Source organism: Lissotriton vulgaris, chromosome 2_1 (genome assembly GCF_964263255.1).
Source record: "Lissotriton vulgaris chromosome 2_1, aLisVul1.2, whole genome shotgun sequence".
NCBI classification, from domain to species: Eukaryota; Metazoa; Chordata; class Amphibia; order Caudata; family Salamandridae; genus Lissotriton; species Lissotriton vulgaris.
Window position 1 is genome coordinate 1,070,075,917 of NC_141687.1, and position 18,096 is coordinate 1,070,094,012.

Consider the following 18,096-nt stretch of genomic DNA (forward strand, 5'->3'; position numbering starts at 1 on the left):
TTCAGTGTGTAAACGCTTCCACCCACATCTTAGGGCATTTTGTTGAGTGAGCATCAAAAATAATATGACATTCCAACTATTTTTCCACCCACGAAACTGGCATAATTTCTTGTTTAACCCTGTTGTTGTTGTACAACTCCATGGATGCACAGACCCTAACCCACAGAGGTGACACGTTTCATCATGGGTCATGCGCCATTCATTTTTTGATGGTCTATATGTAAGCAGGATATGGCAGGCAAGCAATTCTGCTCGCTCCCACATTTGTCAGGTAAGAGGACAAGAGGAGAACACTTCTTACATTTTAAGCTCAGTGCCTCTTAACTAAAACTTGCCGTTCAACAAAGCTTGGTTGAATCAAATGCTTAGTTCCTTTAGGAATAGAGCAAATTGTATTCTATTTGTTGTATTGGTAGCAGCAAGAGCAACCTTTGTTCTTTTGTATACTGCACCGCAAAATTAATAAAAGAGTTCCAAAAAGAAAGCCATCATAGGGACAGATGCTGCTCAGATACTGGAGTGTACTGGTCTTTAAATTAACCAAGTGGAGGATGCTTTGGTACGTTTGTACAATATGGGAGGAGGGTCCTAAAAAGAAATGGAGTGGTGAGACTGCATGTCACTTGAAGGCATACGTAAGACATCGTCACTTGTGATTTTAGTTCTTAATTGCAATTTTGATGGCTTTTTTAATGTAAGATATTTTTTTTAATTCTTTAAAAAATATCCTAACTTGGCCATTACAAATTCTGCATTGAGAAAACTGCACAGAAGATTCTTGTATATTCTACAACATACCAACCTGCAAATTCCTCTGCTAGAGATCTGGAATAATTGAGCACCATTCCCAACAGCTCCTCTGGAGAGTAAAACAAGTCCCTGTAGAGTAAACAACGGCAGTGAAGATATTGACTTAAGTAAACACAAACAAATGCAGTTTATTTGAAACCCACCCCATTAATTGGAGACTATTGGTTCAGAAGGCGCAATACACATCACTATCGAGGGTGACATACAGGAGAGTTCAATGGTAGATAAGAAGAACCAGAAGAATAGTAGAAGCATGCAAAGACTATGTAATGCACCAAACACTGCACTCCCAGTGTCTTTCCAAAAGCTGAACACGATAAACTCACAGTATCCCCCTCCATTCTGCCCTATTTTGGAGGCATGTTTGTGTCAAGATTATAGCAACATTGCGGGAAAGGGGGGGGGTGTCAGAAGGCTAAACAATGACAGATCCTAGTATGGGTACTTGGAAACCATGACCAGCCAGTGGCACTTGAAGTTGGAACATCTTCAGGATAAGGGCACCTAATGCCTCACCATACTCTGGTCCAAGACGTTCTAGCTGCATCTAATCAGCTGCAGGCGGTATTACTGTGGCAAAACAGAGCTTTTACCTAAATAATGCTTTGTCACGCAGAGTGCTCATTAGCAGGACTACCACAGGAAGCGGTGTCTTCCCCTAAAGCCCCAGCCGTTCTCAGATCAACCACTCACCAGTGGCAACTAAAGCACCACCATAGGTAGCCAAAGGTTTCAGCATGGCTTCTGAAGCTCCAGACAGTGAAGACCTTTATGTGACTGCAAGACTTCTACACCACCACAGCATACATGCATTTTCTAGCATTATTGTTGATGGATCCTATTGCAAATGAAGAATGGATGTGTGGCCAGCAAATGTTAGGAAAATAATTGTGGAGTGCCCAAGAATGCCTCCTAATAGTCCGATCTAAAACATTCTGCCTGAAAATTCAAGGTTTGAGAAATATCTAATTCCTTTGCATATACATAGACCATCTGTTGAAAACTTTACATGGGTCGGAGAGCAGTCAGAGAATCAATTGTAACACATTGTTTACTAATGGTGACCCAGGGAAATGCCCTCTCTTTCTACCCGGACTTAATCCTCGCAGTGCAGACTGCAAGACGGGAGTTCTTGCCAGCCAAGAGTGTCCTGCAGCAGAAAAGGGTGCCCTATGCTCTAATCTATCCGGCTAAGTGCACTTCTTTGTTGACCCAGAGGCCGCACTGAAATTTGCCAAGCATCTCAGCAAAGCCAGACTATCCTAATCAAAATCTCCTCGCCCTTTGGAGGATGGCCGAACCAGTGATATGCTCATTGCCATGGCCTGCCTCTCCCAATAGAATTCAGACTGGTCTATATTGCTGGCTTATGCTTCTCATCTGTACAAGGTGCCTCAATGCCGCTGGACGCTCACCACACTTATTGAATATGTCCCCCTGAAGTGCTCCTTTGCCACCTTGGTCCAGGTGACCCTGTTCTCCGCCTGTGAGCCCATGTCCCCATGGGACAATTCCTGAATGTGTACCCTATGTTGGTTTCTGTTGGGGAATGCTTGAGGTGGATGGTCGGAGTGGATGGATCGGAGAACGTTTTTTTGCTAGACTCACAGGGGTTGTTGGGGATGGGGGTCTGAAGTATTTTTGAGTGAGGTCATTCTAGATGTGGTGAATTTAAGACTGCTTAGTTGTGTCCCTTCTCACTCTCCATTTGACAGTTCCTCACACGCTAACTACATAGCAATGCGTATTGCACGTGGTCACAACACAACATGACTGCTATACTCGAGCATTGACGCCATGGCCTGCATTACCTGCCTAACACGTAATGTACGAGGCCTCAATGACTACTGTAAACCCTGCGTGGTGCGTGCATGCATACCTCGCATACTACAAAGTTGATGTGTGCTTTTTGCAGGAGACCAATTGAAATACTAGTGCTATGCCTCAAGTACGTGCAATACTGACGATCCAAATTTGTTCGTGAGCGTCTGGAGGCAGGTGGCAGATTATGCTTCGCGGACGGTGCTATGGGGAGGAGTTTTCAATGTAACGCTGGAAGTGGACTTGGACCACTCCTGTACAAGGCAGCATCACCAGCGGGTTGTTAACACTCTAAATTGCGTCACTTTTACACAACCAGCTTCTAGATGTTTGGTTTCATACTCATCACAATGCATTTGAAGGCACGTGCTACTCTTGTTACGGTCCCTCGTAGAATTCTGGATTGTGTCCAGCGATGTCCTCGCCAGGACTACATCAATTACACATCTCCCACACACACTCTCAGAAAACTCGCCAGTGCAGTTGGTAGTCCAGATCCCACAGACTTTCCCTTGCGCATTTTCACGGAGATTGCTGCCACACAAACTGTGCGATGCATTCTGAGAGGAAATCAGACTTGCAATAACAGATTACTTCGAGCTTCACGCTGGATCAGTTCGGTCGCCCTCCACTTTGTGGGAGGTGTTCAAGGTGGTAATACGAGGGACCTGTATTGCAAAACAGTCTGGAGTTCTGAAGGTGATTCACAGATCATTGGGCAAATTAGAAACGAAGATTCAGGTGCTGGAATGGGAGTACTCTAGGGAACAACACAGATGTGCTGGCAGACAGACAATCTAACAGCATATCGTGAGGAGGCAGACTCTTGCCCCAATAAATATAAACAATAAGATATATCCAAATATCAGCTTATGCCCCTAATTGTAAGATCCGGACAGTCGAGCTTTAACCCCAGGCGCGCCAAATCACACAACCTCTGCACCGTACTTGCTGTGATGCATCACATTCACCCTTCCATCCAGACAGTGGCTGCTAGGTCTTAGTCCTAACTTTATTCAGAAAATACAACTTTTATATACTCTGACCGCATCAGGCTGAATTGACACGTCTCAGAACAGATAGCAATCATGCGTGACACCAGGCAGGGATGCCCTTTGTCCCCACTTTTATTTGCCATATCTATGGAGCCACTGGCATTTAGACTGCGCCAACATGCTGAATGAGACATCAGCTTCACTGTACGTGGCCTATTTACATCTATGTATGCCAACATCACTCTTCACATACAAAAGCGAATCTGAAGCAGATGACGAGTGAGGTGGCCAGATATGGTGGGTGTTCGGAAACCAGATAAACTGGAATAATTCGATCCCGTGCAATTGAATGGCTAGAGGCGCACATCCAGATATACCTTAAATTACCATTATCCCTTGCTGGCCGCATAGTCATCGCAAAGAAGGTAATACTCCAGAAGTTTTTATATCTTTTTGTTAACATCCCGCTTCCACTCACGTCAGTTCTTTAAGAAAATATGGCAGAATAGGATCACAATAGTATCCTATGAATACCTGACGCTGCCACCCACGCTGGGAGGCTTGGGAGCGTCGGACACGCAGCTATATGCTCTATGCACCCAATCACATTTCTTGCACTATTGGCTCCACCCCACCCAGTTTCAACCACATCTAGAGGTTGAGCAGGATCAAACGTCCCATGGCCCCTTACAACTGAACTGTTCCAGTCATACAAGACACCTAAAGCTGAAATCAGTACTGTGGAATGTGTGCATTAGGCATGGGACTGCCTCCACAGACGGGCTGGCATTACAACACTATATGCACCTTCTGCATTACGGTAAGATAATCCCATATTTCTGCCATTACAGGATAAAGGCGCCATTGGGTGCGTAGGGGCACAAGGCATAAAAGTCTTCGCGGATGAAAAGTTTCTCCCCCAATTTACCGATACAGACAAACACGCCCACACCATTAGACACACTACTGTACTATCAAATTAGAGCTACCTGGCGCACACTGCACGATGCATTTTCCGCTCTCCTTCCTGTCTCTAAGGCAAAAGAATACATTCACACATCCACGTCACCACGTAAACTCGTCACTGCTCTACACATTTTCGCTGGCAGCCTTCCCGGTAGACACAGCAGGGGCTCAGCTGGCTTGGGAGAAGGACCTGGGTTCTGACATATCAGAAGCGCAGTGGAACTACTTTAGTGGCTAGTCGGAGAGGCGGTCTCCCAATTACAGACGGATACTAATTATTTACATAGAACATATCGCACTCCATAGATTTGGACTGGTTGCCGACTCGCACTGCTTACGTTGTGAGCAAAGCTACGCTCATGCACCTCCCCTGATGTGGCAAGCTTTTGGACTGCGGTCTGTGGCACGATGAATGCTATCATAGAGGCCCCATTCCCACTAGAAACTATTGTATGTCTCCTTGGGTAGGTAAAGGACGCTATGGACGGATACAGAGGCCTCATTGCGAAGCTACCTCTGTTACCCAAACGCGGAGTGGCGCTACATTGGGGAAGAAAGTCAGTTCCTGCCAGCCAGGCCTGGCTGGCAGACGTCTCCTACTGTCAGAAGCAATTAGCAGCATACTGGGACCTCATGACACTAACAACCCGACCCAAGGACATTAGAGAGCCCTTTGTTATTTACCATCAACAAAGTGTCACTGACAGGACATATGCTCCTTTTCCTAACTCACCTAGTGTATAATTGCTTCCAGGTGACAATTCCCAGCTGGGTCAGGATACCTTCACCACTGCTATTGTCATGTACTGTCGTGGCCAGATAAGGCTGGTCGATGTAACGCTGGGCCACATTGTTGTTGCCAGTGCTTTGTGTGTGACTCATTTGTTACATCTGAGATTTGCCTTACTGTGTACCAGAACACTGAGATAACTGCTGGGAGTTCACTCTCGATTTGTGTTTCATATTTGAAAATCTGAGAATAAATGTATGTAAAAAGGCGTCCACTTCAACAGGGATGTAAAAACTTGTTTCTTTGGGGTCCCCCGGGTCTGCCAATGGAGGCAGCCCAGAGGGTATGGAGTTGGATAGTGTGGACAGCCTGGCAGGGGCCAGGGTTGGTTAGGCTGCTAGGGTGAAATGGGGCCATGTTGTGAAATCTGCCAGTCACAAAAGAGATCTTCTGTCAGTGGCAGTATCATACACACACCTGGGGGTCACATTCAAATAGCACTAGGGAACCCAATGCTCTACAATATTGTGATAGACCAATTCCAGTGATTTTAGAACCCATAGCAATTCATCTTCCAGCTTATGGCACAGGAACCCAGTTTTGAGATCTCAAAAATACCAAAGGAGGGCAGCACACTAGGAGATAAACATGTTTGTATAAACAACGCCACCAGCATGAAGTGCAATTATCTGTATTCCCATTACAACATTATATAAGTGATTAAAACCTTTCTGGAATACAAATGTATTCTCAAAACTTCCCCACGCTCAATATAAACAGCGCAAAGTGCAACCAGAAATGCTGCTAAGATGACTAGGTCCTCCAATGGCATCTATAGGTCATGCTTCCTCTTGCTGTGCCAGCACCTTTGGAACGCTGAAGTCACTCTTGAGTAGCTCATATAACACATCCCAAAAATGGCATCAAAATGACCTTTACAATGAATTGATGGGAATCACACGTGGGTAATTTACAAGACCAACTTACAAAATATATTCCCATTTCTGCCCACATTTGTATTAACCGTGTCTGCAGAAAGGAGTAATCTAGTATACAACTATTATTAATTTAATCTGTTTAGGACTTAATTGAGTGGGTTGGCATGTACCTGGGAGGAATAATTAGGGGAGGAGAGGCAGAGCGCACGCTGGGGGAAGCTTGTGGGAGGGAGGCTGGTGGCTTTGATGTGCACACGCTTTTTGCCAATGCGCTTGCGCATTAAGCTTGCTTTTCACGGGCACTGCATGGAATCGCCCGATAGTTAAACTCTGGATAAGCCCCTATATTCTCGCAAGCTCAATGCGCAAGCGCATTGACAGGCGAGACCTAAAAAAGGAGAGAGGGACCCCTTAACATCATCAAGGGAAATGAGGTACTTATAAGCAACAAAAGAAAATTCCCTTGACCAATTGATTTCACAATGCTGGCATATAATAATCAACCTTCCATCAACATATTAAATACTATATTTCAATAGTTTAAAAAGAAAACACTTTATTACAAAATCATTTATCTTTCACATTCCATTGTACACATGTTAAAATTGCTCTAAAGTTAACAAAACTATCACATTACTTAAAAACATATACAATACATATAGATCACAGGGAGATTAAAGACAACCAAATTGCAATTATGACCAGCATAATCAAGACAACACAAAGCGTAAGACCCTATCCTTGTCCTATACAAATACACATCGGATCGGACTCAAGAACACGTCAATCAATACATTGCCTTCATCAGTATTTAAATACTCTGGCAAGCGAAACAAACATTTGAAGGGCATCTTCAAATCACACCATAGTACCAGCAGCCAAAACAACATATGTTCCAGGGTGCATCTTAGTAACTTCGACTCTTAGGCACCTCTTAGTGCTCTCAAATGTTTTGAGCCACTTACCCAGGAGCCATGGGTGAAGAATGTGTGAACGGACTGTAAACACTACTGCAGATGCAAAACAAAAAAAACTAAAACAGGTGCACTCCTTAAAACTATACTCTGTTGCCTCATCCCAGTGACCCCTATGACAGACCCATTTAGTCGTAGAGTCCCGTGAACAATTTGATGAGCCATCGCTGCCCTCCACTTGGTCTTACCCTCAACCCTACTCCCAAATTCACCATCATAGGATGACTTACTCTGACAGCTTAAAAAGCACAGTTCCTCTGCGCTCATCCTTAACTAGTTCATGTTCTGGGAACCTTGCACGGTACACATCAACCTGCGGGTTGTCCACTTTCTTGCCAAGCAGATCCTGGAAGTAGCGGAAAGTCACCTTCGGATTCTTCATAGCCTGCAGGACACAAAGTACATGAACAACTCAGAGTACGGTAAATCTCTGCAGAGCCAGAAAACGTGAACAAGGAGAAATAAAGGATGAACGATTTAGACATTGTGATGAGCTAGTCTCTAGGACACTTAAGCATTGCTCAGTAAGGCAGTTAAAAGAGACATACAATATATTCACTAGAGCTGAAAGGCCAATTTTTAAGAAGGGTTGAAGTCAGAACAGAATGTGGGTAGCAAACATTCAATTCTAGACCAATACGATCCCACTAAATGGGTATTAAGGAGCTCTATAATAAACTAATTTTGAGTACGGTCACTTTTAATAAAAGCTAAAGAAAGAAGTGTCAGACCTATATTAAAAAAATAAAATTAAAATCCTCCCAATCCTAATAACTACTAATCAATAACAGAACTACCAGCAAGTAGTAAACTATACCTACATCATTTATCACATCCTACCAAATGATAATTAGAAAGAATTCCAGGCACTTCTAACAATGTAAACACAGTTCTAGCATGCCGGAAAACACAAAATGTTCCTTATCTCAGATCTGAAATATCATGTAATACATTACTATAAGTATTGAAGCATACTTATGGGAGCCAATGTGCTTTGGAACTATGGCAACAATGTATAGGGTGTGTGTGTGTGTGTGTGTTTTAACTTGGGTTCAGGGCGTTTAACAACCTGCATAACCCCCCACAACCATGCTATAATACACCACAATTTATTTTTGGGAGAAGTAGCCCTTAAGCTACTTTTAAAGAGTCACTGAATAAAGTAAGACAAACAAATGCCTAGAAAAAAGTTCAAAGCCATGCCTGAAGTTCGCAATGCTTTATGTAAACTTTAGCCAGGAACAAACTGTTCAGCATTTTCAATTATCAAGCCCAAGTGCAGGGTTCCCAGAGTTTTTACCTCTCAAACAAGAAACTGGGAGGAGCATCTGGTGCCAGAGAATGTGTTTATTATCAAAAAAGGATGATGGGGAGGGCGAGTGGGGAGTTTAAAGGAAGGAGCGAGTGGTGGTTGAGAGAATACAGAGCAACATAAAAAAAACTCACTGATTTCGGTCAACATTACCCTTTGTCTGGAATAGAAAAAGGGGGGTGCTTTTCATTTCAAATTAAAGTTTAACTTGAATGCCAGGACTCAAATATGTAAAAAGCAGAAATCAAAACAAATTCTCCCATTCTGCAGGCTAGAAATGGAAACAATTACTCATTCTGAGGAAATAGTTACGATTGTTCCATGTGCTGAAAGTAGATGTCAATATAAAGAATATGATTGACCACTGATACTAGTTAAAGAATGGTATACAGACCTGCAAAATCCCTTGACGAATGCTGAATGGACAGAGGCATGACACCAAGTTCAAGAAGTAGCCAGTAAACCAAAGTCAAGCTTACACACTTCCACTACCTTCACTGGACGGGTCTGATAGACTGCACAAAATATATCATACTTGGATCAACATGTCCAAAATGAAAATAACATGGGGACACATTTCTCTATATGGCATGAACATGCACGGAGCACTGGGAGGAGGTGGTGAGTCGGAGGAGACTAAAGAGAGACAAGGGTGCGCATCAAATTGTTGGTCCACCACTGCCTGCTTGGCACGACAGCAAAACTGAGAAATATGCACTATAGATTTGCAAAACTGTCTCCTGCTTGCAAAACGCTGCATTGCGATACACTGGATCGCCAATAATGGGCCCACAGCCTGCAAATGGCTTTGGGGTGTGCTGGAATGGGCTCTAGTGGAAGAACTGCACCTTAAAAAGATACAAACTGATGAGGTCAAAGAGGACCTCAGAAAATGGGAAGGCATGATGACCCAATTAGCAGAGGATACGGAAAATGGCAGAGGGTGGCCGGTACCAGGGGACAGAGGAGGTAGAGTAGGGGACTTAAGCAGGATGTTAAAATGCATATTAAGATCCATGCATAGGTGGGGCAGGGTGCTGCCTAGGGAGGTAGGAAGGAGTAATACCTATTTGCATTGTCCTTGTCTCAGTCAATATCGCTGCTGGGGGTGGCTGTCCACAACGTGTGCATGGGAAGTTGATTAATATTTGTCATGTACATTTACTAAACAAGTATTTGCAATGCTATAGGTCTCGCATTAGGAAAGTGTGAGCTATTGGTATTGTAAATGACAATTTTTTTTATTGTCTTGGCTTTGAAAATCTCTAAATTAATAGCATTGTTATTCACAAAGCCAATAGCTTACACTTTCCTAATGAGAGTCCTATTGGCTATGGCAATGCTTGTTGGTAGCAAGTAAGGACAGCGCTGTTATGGTGCCGAGTGATGATGTGGTGGTGCCCCCAGAGTGATGTGGTGGTGCCCCCAGAGTGATGTGCTGTCCCCGAGTGATGTGGTGGTCTCCGAGTGAAGTATCCTAATAGACCTGTAAACAAAACCTTTGTTATGTATATAACATTGATTAACAAAGCATGGGATGTGTTATGAAGAGAGTAGAGTAGGCACAGATCATTACTGCAATGATTTTCTTAGCCAAGAATGGAAGTAGGTCTGCGAGATGAAGAGAGGGTGGTAATTTGGATGAGGAAAATGAATGGATAGGAGACAAGAACAGTAAGCGCGGGAGAGGCGAGGGAGAGAGGAAAGAGGAGGAGGGGGCCGAGATACAAGATCAGCAAGTGAAGAGGTTGGAGATAGACCAAAATTCATAGGAGCAAAAGCAGCAAGCAACAGAAGTGAGCCTGTATGGAAGAGAAGAGCCAGGGCAAACAATATGAAACAACAAGGTTGAAAGAGAGAGAGGGGAAGAAACAGAGGAAAGGAGAGAGAGAGCTGGATGAAGAACGACCATGAAAACAAGTAAATAAAGGCTCACGAAAGCAAGGCCAACAAGTTCGGGAGCGCATTCCTATGAAGTCTTATGGGGGGATGGGGAGGGCGGCTTCCTTTGAAGTCTGATGTAGAGGCACAGACAAATGGTGGTGCGCGATATGCATGCGGGGGCGGGGGAGCGGCAGCCTTTGAAGTCTGATGCCAAGGCACAGACAAATGGTGGTATGTTATGTGTCTGGCTCTGTGCACGCGCATAGATCACATGAACTGTATGCGATCCGCAGCCGTTTTGGTAGACTTTTCTTTTCCGGTTACTATAATCTCGCCGGAGCAATGCGCAAGCGCATTGGCTCAGGCAAGACCTATAAAGTGCAAACAAACAGGATACATTTTTTTTAAATTAAATATATATATATATATATATATATATATATATATATATATATATATATATATATATATATATATATATATATATACTACTATTATAAAGAGAGAACACAAACCTTTTGGCAAGGTAAACTCGGGAACCACAGCGCCAATCCACACACCCAATACATTGTTGTAATCCTCAGGGTGTGCAGATGGACATAGGCTATAGAAAATTTAAAAAACGCAAATTTTAAAATATAACTTAAAAAAAAAAGTAGTGCCCTGAAAGTAGCGCCGGCTGCGATGCTGACGGCCACGACGTAGCGCTGGCCGCAACGTACGTGATGACGAGGAGGAGCGGCGGTGAAGTGAGGAGCTCGGAAAGGAGCAGCGGCTCAGGTAAGGCTCTGGGACATGGGACGGGAGGGAGGTTGGCCCGGAACAACTGCGGTAAGGCTCAGGGTCTGGGGGCAGCATTTCAGGCTTGCGTGCACTCCCGCCCCGGCCCCCGCCCGCCACGACATTGTCCGGAACACAGACAGACAATGTCGTGGCGGGGGCGGGAGTGCACGCAAGCCTGAAATGCTGCCCCCAGCCCCCTTCTGCCCCAGGCAACGCTGGGGCGGGCTGCTTATATATATATATATATATAAAGAAATGGGCTGCTCCGATATCAACGGATTTCCATCACAGGCTGAACATGGACACAAACTGTTGCAGTGCCACACATCTGAAATTAAATTGTTCTCCCCAAGTCAATTGTAGACCAACGCTGCAACAGTCAACTTTTTTGCTGATTTAACTCTTGACTCCATAAAATAAAAAACAGTTTCTCCTCCGGGATACTCATGCAAGTTTAATACAAGTACCATTTCACCAACTTTTTTTGAGATACAGCCTCCTTATGCTCCTTTAATTCTTTAACTTATTACAATATTGAAGTTCCTATTAAATGATAATAAATTACTGAAGAAATGTTAATACAAACATGGACTCATACAATCCATTATTTGCGATAGAATCGAGATGATACAAAAGTATAAAAATAATATTTGAGAAGTTTTACATAACCCTAGCATGACCCGCCAGGGTATAGGAGTACTGTTCATATATAGCAGTCAGGTCCTACATTCAGGAGAAAACGCATGAAGGAATATGTAGGGCACAATACAAATACAATATATCAATAAGCCTGGTAGATTAGCAATAGGGACTTAGCACTTCTCAAATAACGACTACCACCCAACAGTTCAAGTTGTTTGGCCAGGTAGAAAGGTGTGTTGTGGTAAATGGCCTTGCAAGTTATCTTCAACTGGATTTTTGCTTCAAACAGGAGCCATTTTAGATGGTTTAGGTCTGGTGTTATGTGGTTGAATCTTCTGGATCCTGTGATGAGCCTAGAAGCGGAGTTCAGTGTGGCCCTTAGTGAAGTCAGTTTTACTTTGAGAAAGCCTGCAAGAATAGCCCTCCCGTAATCCAATTGGGAGAGGACTGCTAACCAAAAGTCATCAGGGGCAAGAAGGGTTTGATTTTCCTTAGTGTGTTTTTTTTGCTTCCCTGGTGGTTGCACTGATATGATCTTGCATATTCAGGAATTTCTTCAACTTTATACCAAATGATAGTTGATGACGGAGTTGATGGTATGTGAGGCGCAGTTGAGAGCAGTGAGTGGAGTCATTCTTCTATGGGGCAGAGTGATTAGGAGGGGCGACCAGAAGGTATTCAGTTATGAAATTAATTTTTAAGCACAAAGTGATTCAAGGTGGCTATTGTTGGGTTCTCAGTATAGTACAATTGAGAACTTTGATTTCTTCAGTGGAGGAAATTTTCAAATATAATTGTGTATCATAAGCCTACGTGTGGTAATGAAGGATTGAGAGCTTCAGAAGTTCAGTAAGAGGTTCCATGAACACGTTAAAAAACGTGGGTGAGAGCGTGGATCCTTGAGGAACCACAATCGTGACTGGTGTAGCGTCAGATAGGGTTTGATTGACTTTTCTTTCTTTGATCTCTATTATGAAGGATCCAAGCAAATCAGTTTAAAACTGAAGTGGATGGCCCCCTTCTCAAGAAGGTCATTCACGCTGTCATGTTTGACAGTCTTAGCAGAAGTATTACACTGTAGCTCAGCAAAAAAACCTCATAAGCCCTCCAATTAGAAACAAAGCAGGTAATCTAGATTTAATAGAAGATAATGGAGATGCAAATACACACAATGTAGAACATCTCTTCTTACCTGGTACAACTGCAGGTTGTTTACATAAATGATATGCAGCTAGTCTCCCCAGTACTCCAGTCTGAAATACTAAGCGGCAATGAATCTGATAAATAGGTACTGCTATGCTTACCTCCAATGCTTCAAGGTTCTAGCCATAGCTACTCGGGCCCCTTAAGGTTCTTCGAGAGTGTGTCAAACAATACTACTTACACATCTTGTTATACCAGAATGGAAAAACCTCTTTAAGAGAGTGGTTTCAATAGTGGTGAGCTGAAACCAGCTCTAATTTTTTATAAGAGAAGTCATTGTGATTTGATGGAAATCAAACAACTCTGGTGGATAGGTTTACTGCAAAAGTAAACTCAACAAATATTGCTTTAATGTGGGGGGCGTGGCTTAGCCGAGCAGCGGAATGGCCGCTAGTTGAAGCGGCTTCGCCGGCTGAGCCCTTTCATACGCCAAAAATCAGATCTTATGGTCACTGCACACGGCTCCCTGCCCGGGATCCGACAGCGTAGCCCCCACAGCACATGGGGTTGAAATTTTACTGCCCGCGCACGCGGGGAAAGAGGAGACTCACCAGCTGCATGTCACGGCACGACTGAGGCCGGGAAACGCGCGCGAAGCCGGGGACTGGAGTAGCGGTGACCCCGGAGGTGTGACGCGCTGAGCCCCGGCTACTGGCCGCAAATTAAGACGGCGGAGAAACTGAGAGCAACCGGAGATCGCAGAACACACTGAAGGTAACAGACTGTTGCGAAATTGATCGGAGTGCCTGCCGGGGACATCCTGACCCGAAGACCCGGTCGTGAAGCTCAGCTCTGATAGGAAAGGCAGCGCGAGACGACCGCTCGAGTCGCGGGCTGGAAAGGCGGTAAGCCCGGAGCAGAAGCTGGCGCCTTTGGGTTTGATGAGCCCCTGCCACAGCGGATCTGTTATTGATCGCCGGGCGGCTGGTGGGACACATAGTGGAGCAGCGGGATTTGAAGCAGAGGGGCCAGGTTAGGCCGCCATCCTGAGAGGCCTAGTGGAGACTGGGCTCGGCTCTGCGATGGAGCTGGCCAGGCCCGGGTGGGTGCATGTGCCGGGAGGAGAAGACGGCGCGCTGACATTACGGCGCATCCCTGTGCTGCGTAGTCCGGCTCTAAGGGGATGAGAGCCCCGAACACCTGGCGAAAACGTGGCGATGGCCCCACTGCACAGATTGACGGCCTACCGCGGAAGGTAACGGCTGCGACAGGACTGCGTGCGAAGGCATGTACTGAGGGAGTGGATAGCAGCTGTACTGAGATTGGTGGCAAGGAAGGCCATACATCCGAGGCTTGCACCCAGAAACCCTCTTGATGCGCTGCCATGCCTGCACTATCCCTACAAATGACAGCTACATACAACCCCTGCACATCAGCACCAGAAAACGACAGTTTGCGGAGAAACTGTAGAGGGGCAGAGTGCTACGCGACTTCGGATGCAAAAGTACAGCGTGAGCCCTACTTGAGTCGAGAGGAACCGTTGGCGCAGAGAGTGAGATGTAGCGCTGGGCCGATTATACCGCGGGAAACACTGGAGGAGAAACTCAGCTGACAACTGACCTACCTGTTTTGAGGAAAGGGCCTGGACCAGCGTTAATATGGGGAAACCGGATACGCGACAACCCCGCATTAACTGAGAAAAAGGGGAGCAAATCCACTGAAACAGAGGATGGAGATCGCGACCTGGCGGAAGGGGGCGCCACAAGCCATCTACCTGCGGAAAACATCCAAGCAATGTTCCAGGAGCTAAAGACCGGCCTGAAGGGCATAGACTCCAAAATGGACTCCCTGGCTGAGCGAATGGATAAAATCACCCAGCGCATGGATAAACAGTAGGGACGGGTGAGTGTCCTTGAAACACGTGTGACAGAAACAGGAGGGAAAAACTTAGGTGGAAAAGAGAATTCGAGGCATGGACAAAGTACTGGTGCTCATACACCAAAAAAAAAAATGAGGATTTGGAAGCGCACTTGAAGAGGAACAACGTGCGCATCACAAGGAAACAAGATTTTTTTGTACCCGGATTTTACTTTGCAGGTCCAAGCGGCGAGGAGGGAGTTCCTCCCGCAAAAAAGATCATTCAACAAAATCGGAACTAAATACGCTTTGATATATCCAGCCAAGCTGAGGGTACAGGGCCCTGGGAAGCCCACCTTCAGACGCCATTGCCATGGCTGCATTGACATTTGCGAAGCAAATGGCAAAGGAAAACAAATCGCAGAAGACGCAAGTCGATAGACAATCGCAGGATAGACTCAGCGACAATGACTGACCTTGGCTGGCGCAAGCGGACAAATGTGGGCCGGGCAGCGATTGAGGTAGACGGTGACATATGGACAGAAGACCTGGGGTAAGGTGAACGCTCTATTGAGATGTGAGGAGCAAGATATATATAACTCATTGGGGCTACCTTGAATGACTGCAAAAGGACACTGAATATGTGAGGGGTCAGTGAGTGCTAGAGTGTCATGTGCAGCTTGGCCACCCTGCCATAAGTGCAGGTGTGAATGCCGGCAGACCAGACGCACCCACTGGGATGATTCCCCTTGTCTGGTTGCATTTTTCGATTTTGGGACAGTTACGGAGGGAGGGTTGGTGTGGGAGGGGGGAGGGGTGTTGAGTTGTTTCCTTTTTATGCAATGTCGTTCCAAGCTCTGATACGAAGATGAAGATATTTGGACTACTGGCTGTGATGCTATTGGCTATGGCTGCTAAGTACTAGCCCAAGTGTGCAAAAGTACGGTTCTCCGGTACACTGTGAAAATACGCTCAGAAATGTTGGTAGACTGCTACTCCTTTATGTAGGTCGTCTAGTTCAGATAATATCGACACACAGACATGTATTACGTGCGCGGCCTAAACGATCGTAGAAAGACTAGGCTCATACACGCCTATCTGACGAGACACAGGGTTGACATCTGTTTTTTGCAGGAGACGCGCCCGACTGGCACAGCGGCGGGGATTCTTAAGAACAGACCATGGGAGGTGGTAGTAGAGGCTGGACATTCCAGTTATTCTAGAGGAGTTGCAATACTTATGCGTAGGGGGCTGCACTGGCGCACAACCAACTCTATCACTGATAGAGAGGGCAGGTACATAATACCACAAGGGAACTATGCAACACACCTATGGCCTTAGTAAACACGAATGGCCCGAACACTGATAGTCCGGAATGTTTCCACCATATATGGCATAACCTAAAAAAACTTGGGGCAAACCACAATACTTGATAGGCAGGGGAATTCAAAGACACATCACCCAAAAGCAGCGGAAGCGCTTCATGAGATCATAGACAACCTTTCTTGACCGACTCCTAGAGAGCTACTCACCCAACGACTAAAGAGGGGACGTGCATCACGCACCATAGAAAATAGGTGGTCGAGGCTAGATTTCTGGTTGCTCTCAAGAGACATACACGCATGGCTGGCGGATACCACGCATCTTGCCCGTACCCTATCGGATCATGCGCCCGCCCAGATAAGAATACGCTTTCCCCGGCATATACAAAGCCCTTCTCTTGGAAATTTCCCTCAGGCGCCTTAAGAGACCTGGATTCGAGAAGAGCTCCGTAACAGGATTGAGGGGTACTCGGCTATAACGAGGGATCGGTTGATTCCCCAGGTATTCTATGGGAAGCCTTTAAGGCGGTAACAAGAGGAGACTGTATATCAATCAAAACCGGGGTATTTAGGGATATCCGTACCACGCTGGGCAGATAGGAGCGCGAAATTGGGGGAACTGGAACGGCTGCAGATGCAAAATTTGTCACAGGAAACCGCGGCTAGTGGAAGATGTGCAGCAAGTGATAAGTAGCATGCCAGGGGACAAGGCCCCGGGAGCAGATGGATTGACGGCGGCCTTTTACAAGGATATCTTGGCCCCCAGGTTATTGCAGATGTACCTGGAGGCCATGGAGACGGGGTTGCTGCCACCCACATTGCGCGAAGCTACGATAACCACTATTTTAAAGCCGGATAAGGACCCTGCCAAGACAGACTCGTACCGCCCTTTGTCTCTGATAAACTTAGATGCTAAGATATATGCCAAAATAATAGCGAACAGGCTACAGCCCATGCTACCGCAGATAGTTCTGACAGATCAATTCGGTTTTATACCAGGCCGCTCCACTGCCCACAACTTACGAACCATATTTGGCGTGCTACACTACTTAGCACCCCAGATGCAAGCCGCGGCTGCCCTACTTGATGACACGAAGGCGGTTGACTTTTTAGAGTGGATGTTCTTATTTGCCCTACTAGGCCTAAGCCCAGTTTTTATTAGACAGATCCAAGTCCTTTACAAGGATCGGAAGAGTTAGTGTAAATGGTCAGATTTCCCAACCTTTTAGCATAACTAGGGGTACAAGACAGGGGTGCCCACTATCTTCCTTGTTATTTGCCGTCGCCACGGAGCCGCTTGCAGCGAAACTCCGCCAATACCACACTAACAAAAGCATAGGGTTCACCACGAGGGGCATACTCTTCTCAATGTATGCAGATGACATGACGATCTATCTGACCAACCCCGAGATAACTTTGATGTGTTAATGTGGGAGTTTATAAGATATGGGGGGTTAACGGTAATCCAAATCAATTGGAAGAAGTCCACGATGCTACCACTTACCGACGACACTACACCCTTCACTTCGGAATTCCCGATTCAATGGGCAAGTGGTGAGGTGCGTTACTTGGGCATATATATCAGTAGAACGATGCAGGACCTGTGGACAGCGAATTATGGCAGGGCAATGGGCTGGCTAGAAGGCAAGATCACGAGGTGGAAAACTCTCCCACTGTCCTTGACGGGGCGCATCGCTATCGCAAAAATGGTAATTCTTCCCAAATTTCTATATCTGTTTGTCAACATTCCTATGCCGCTAAATGTGCAATTTTTCAAACGCTTACGCGCTAATATCATCAAGTTGGTGTGGGCGGGTAAACAGCCCTGAGTCTCATGGAAGATATTGCCACTGCCTTTGTCACAGGGTGGCCTGGGAGCCCCAGACTTTTAATTATATGCTTACAGCGCGCAGGCGCAA

General features: G+C 45.6%; 1 protein-coding gene across 2 annotated transcripts in view; it reads right to left on the minus strand.

Annotated features, from left to right (window-relative positions):
• HYOU1 (hypoxia up-regulated 1) overlaps positions 1–18,096 on the minus strand; it is a 212,659-nt gene that overhangs the window by 149,498 nt on the left and 45,065 nt on the right. For both annotated transcript variants that reach the window (XR_015308457.1, XM_086956751.1), the window contains exons 5-6: positions 7,465–7,619; positions 803–879 (exon numbers count right to left, since the gene is read on the minus strand). Coding sequence is in view for 1 of the 2 variants with exons in the window: in XM_086956751.1 (XP_086812877.1) it covers positions 803–879; positions 7,465–7,619 (232 nt within the window). In the remaining variant the exon portion in view is untranslated. The remainder of the gene's footprint in view (positions 1–802; positions 880–7,464; positions 7,620–18,096) is intronic.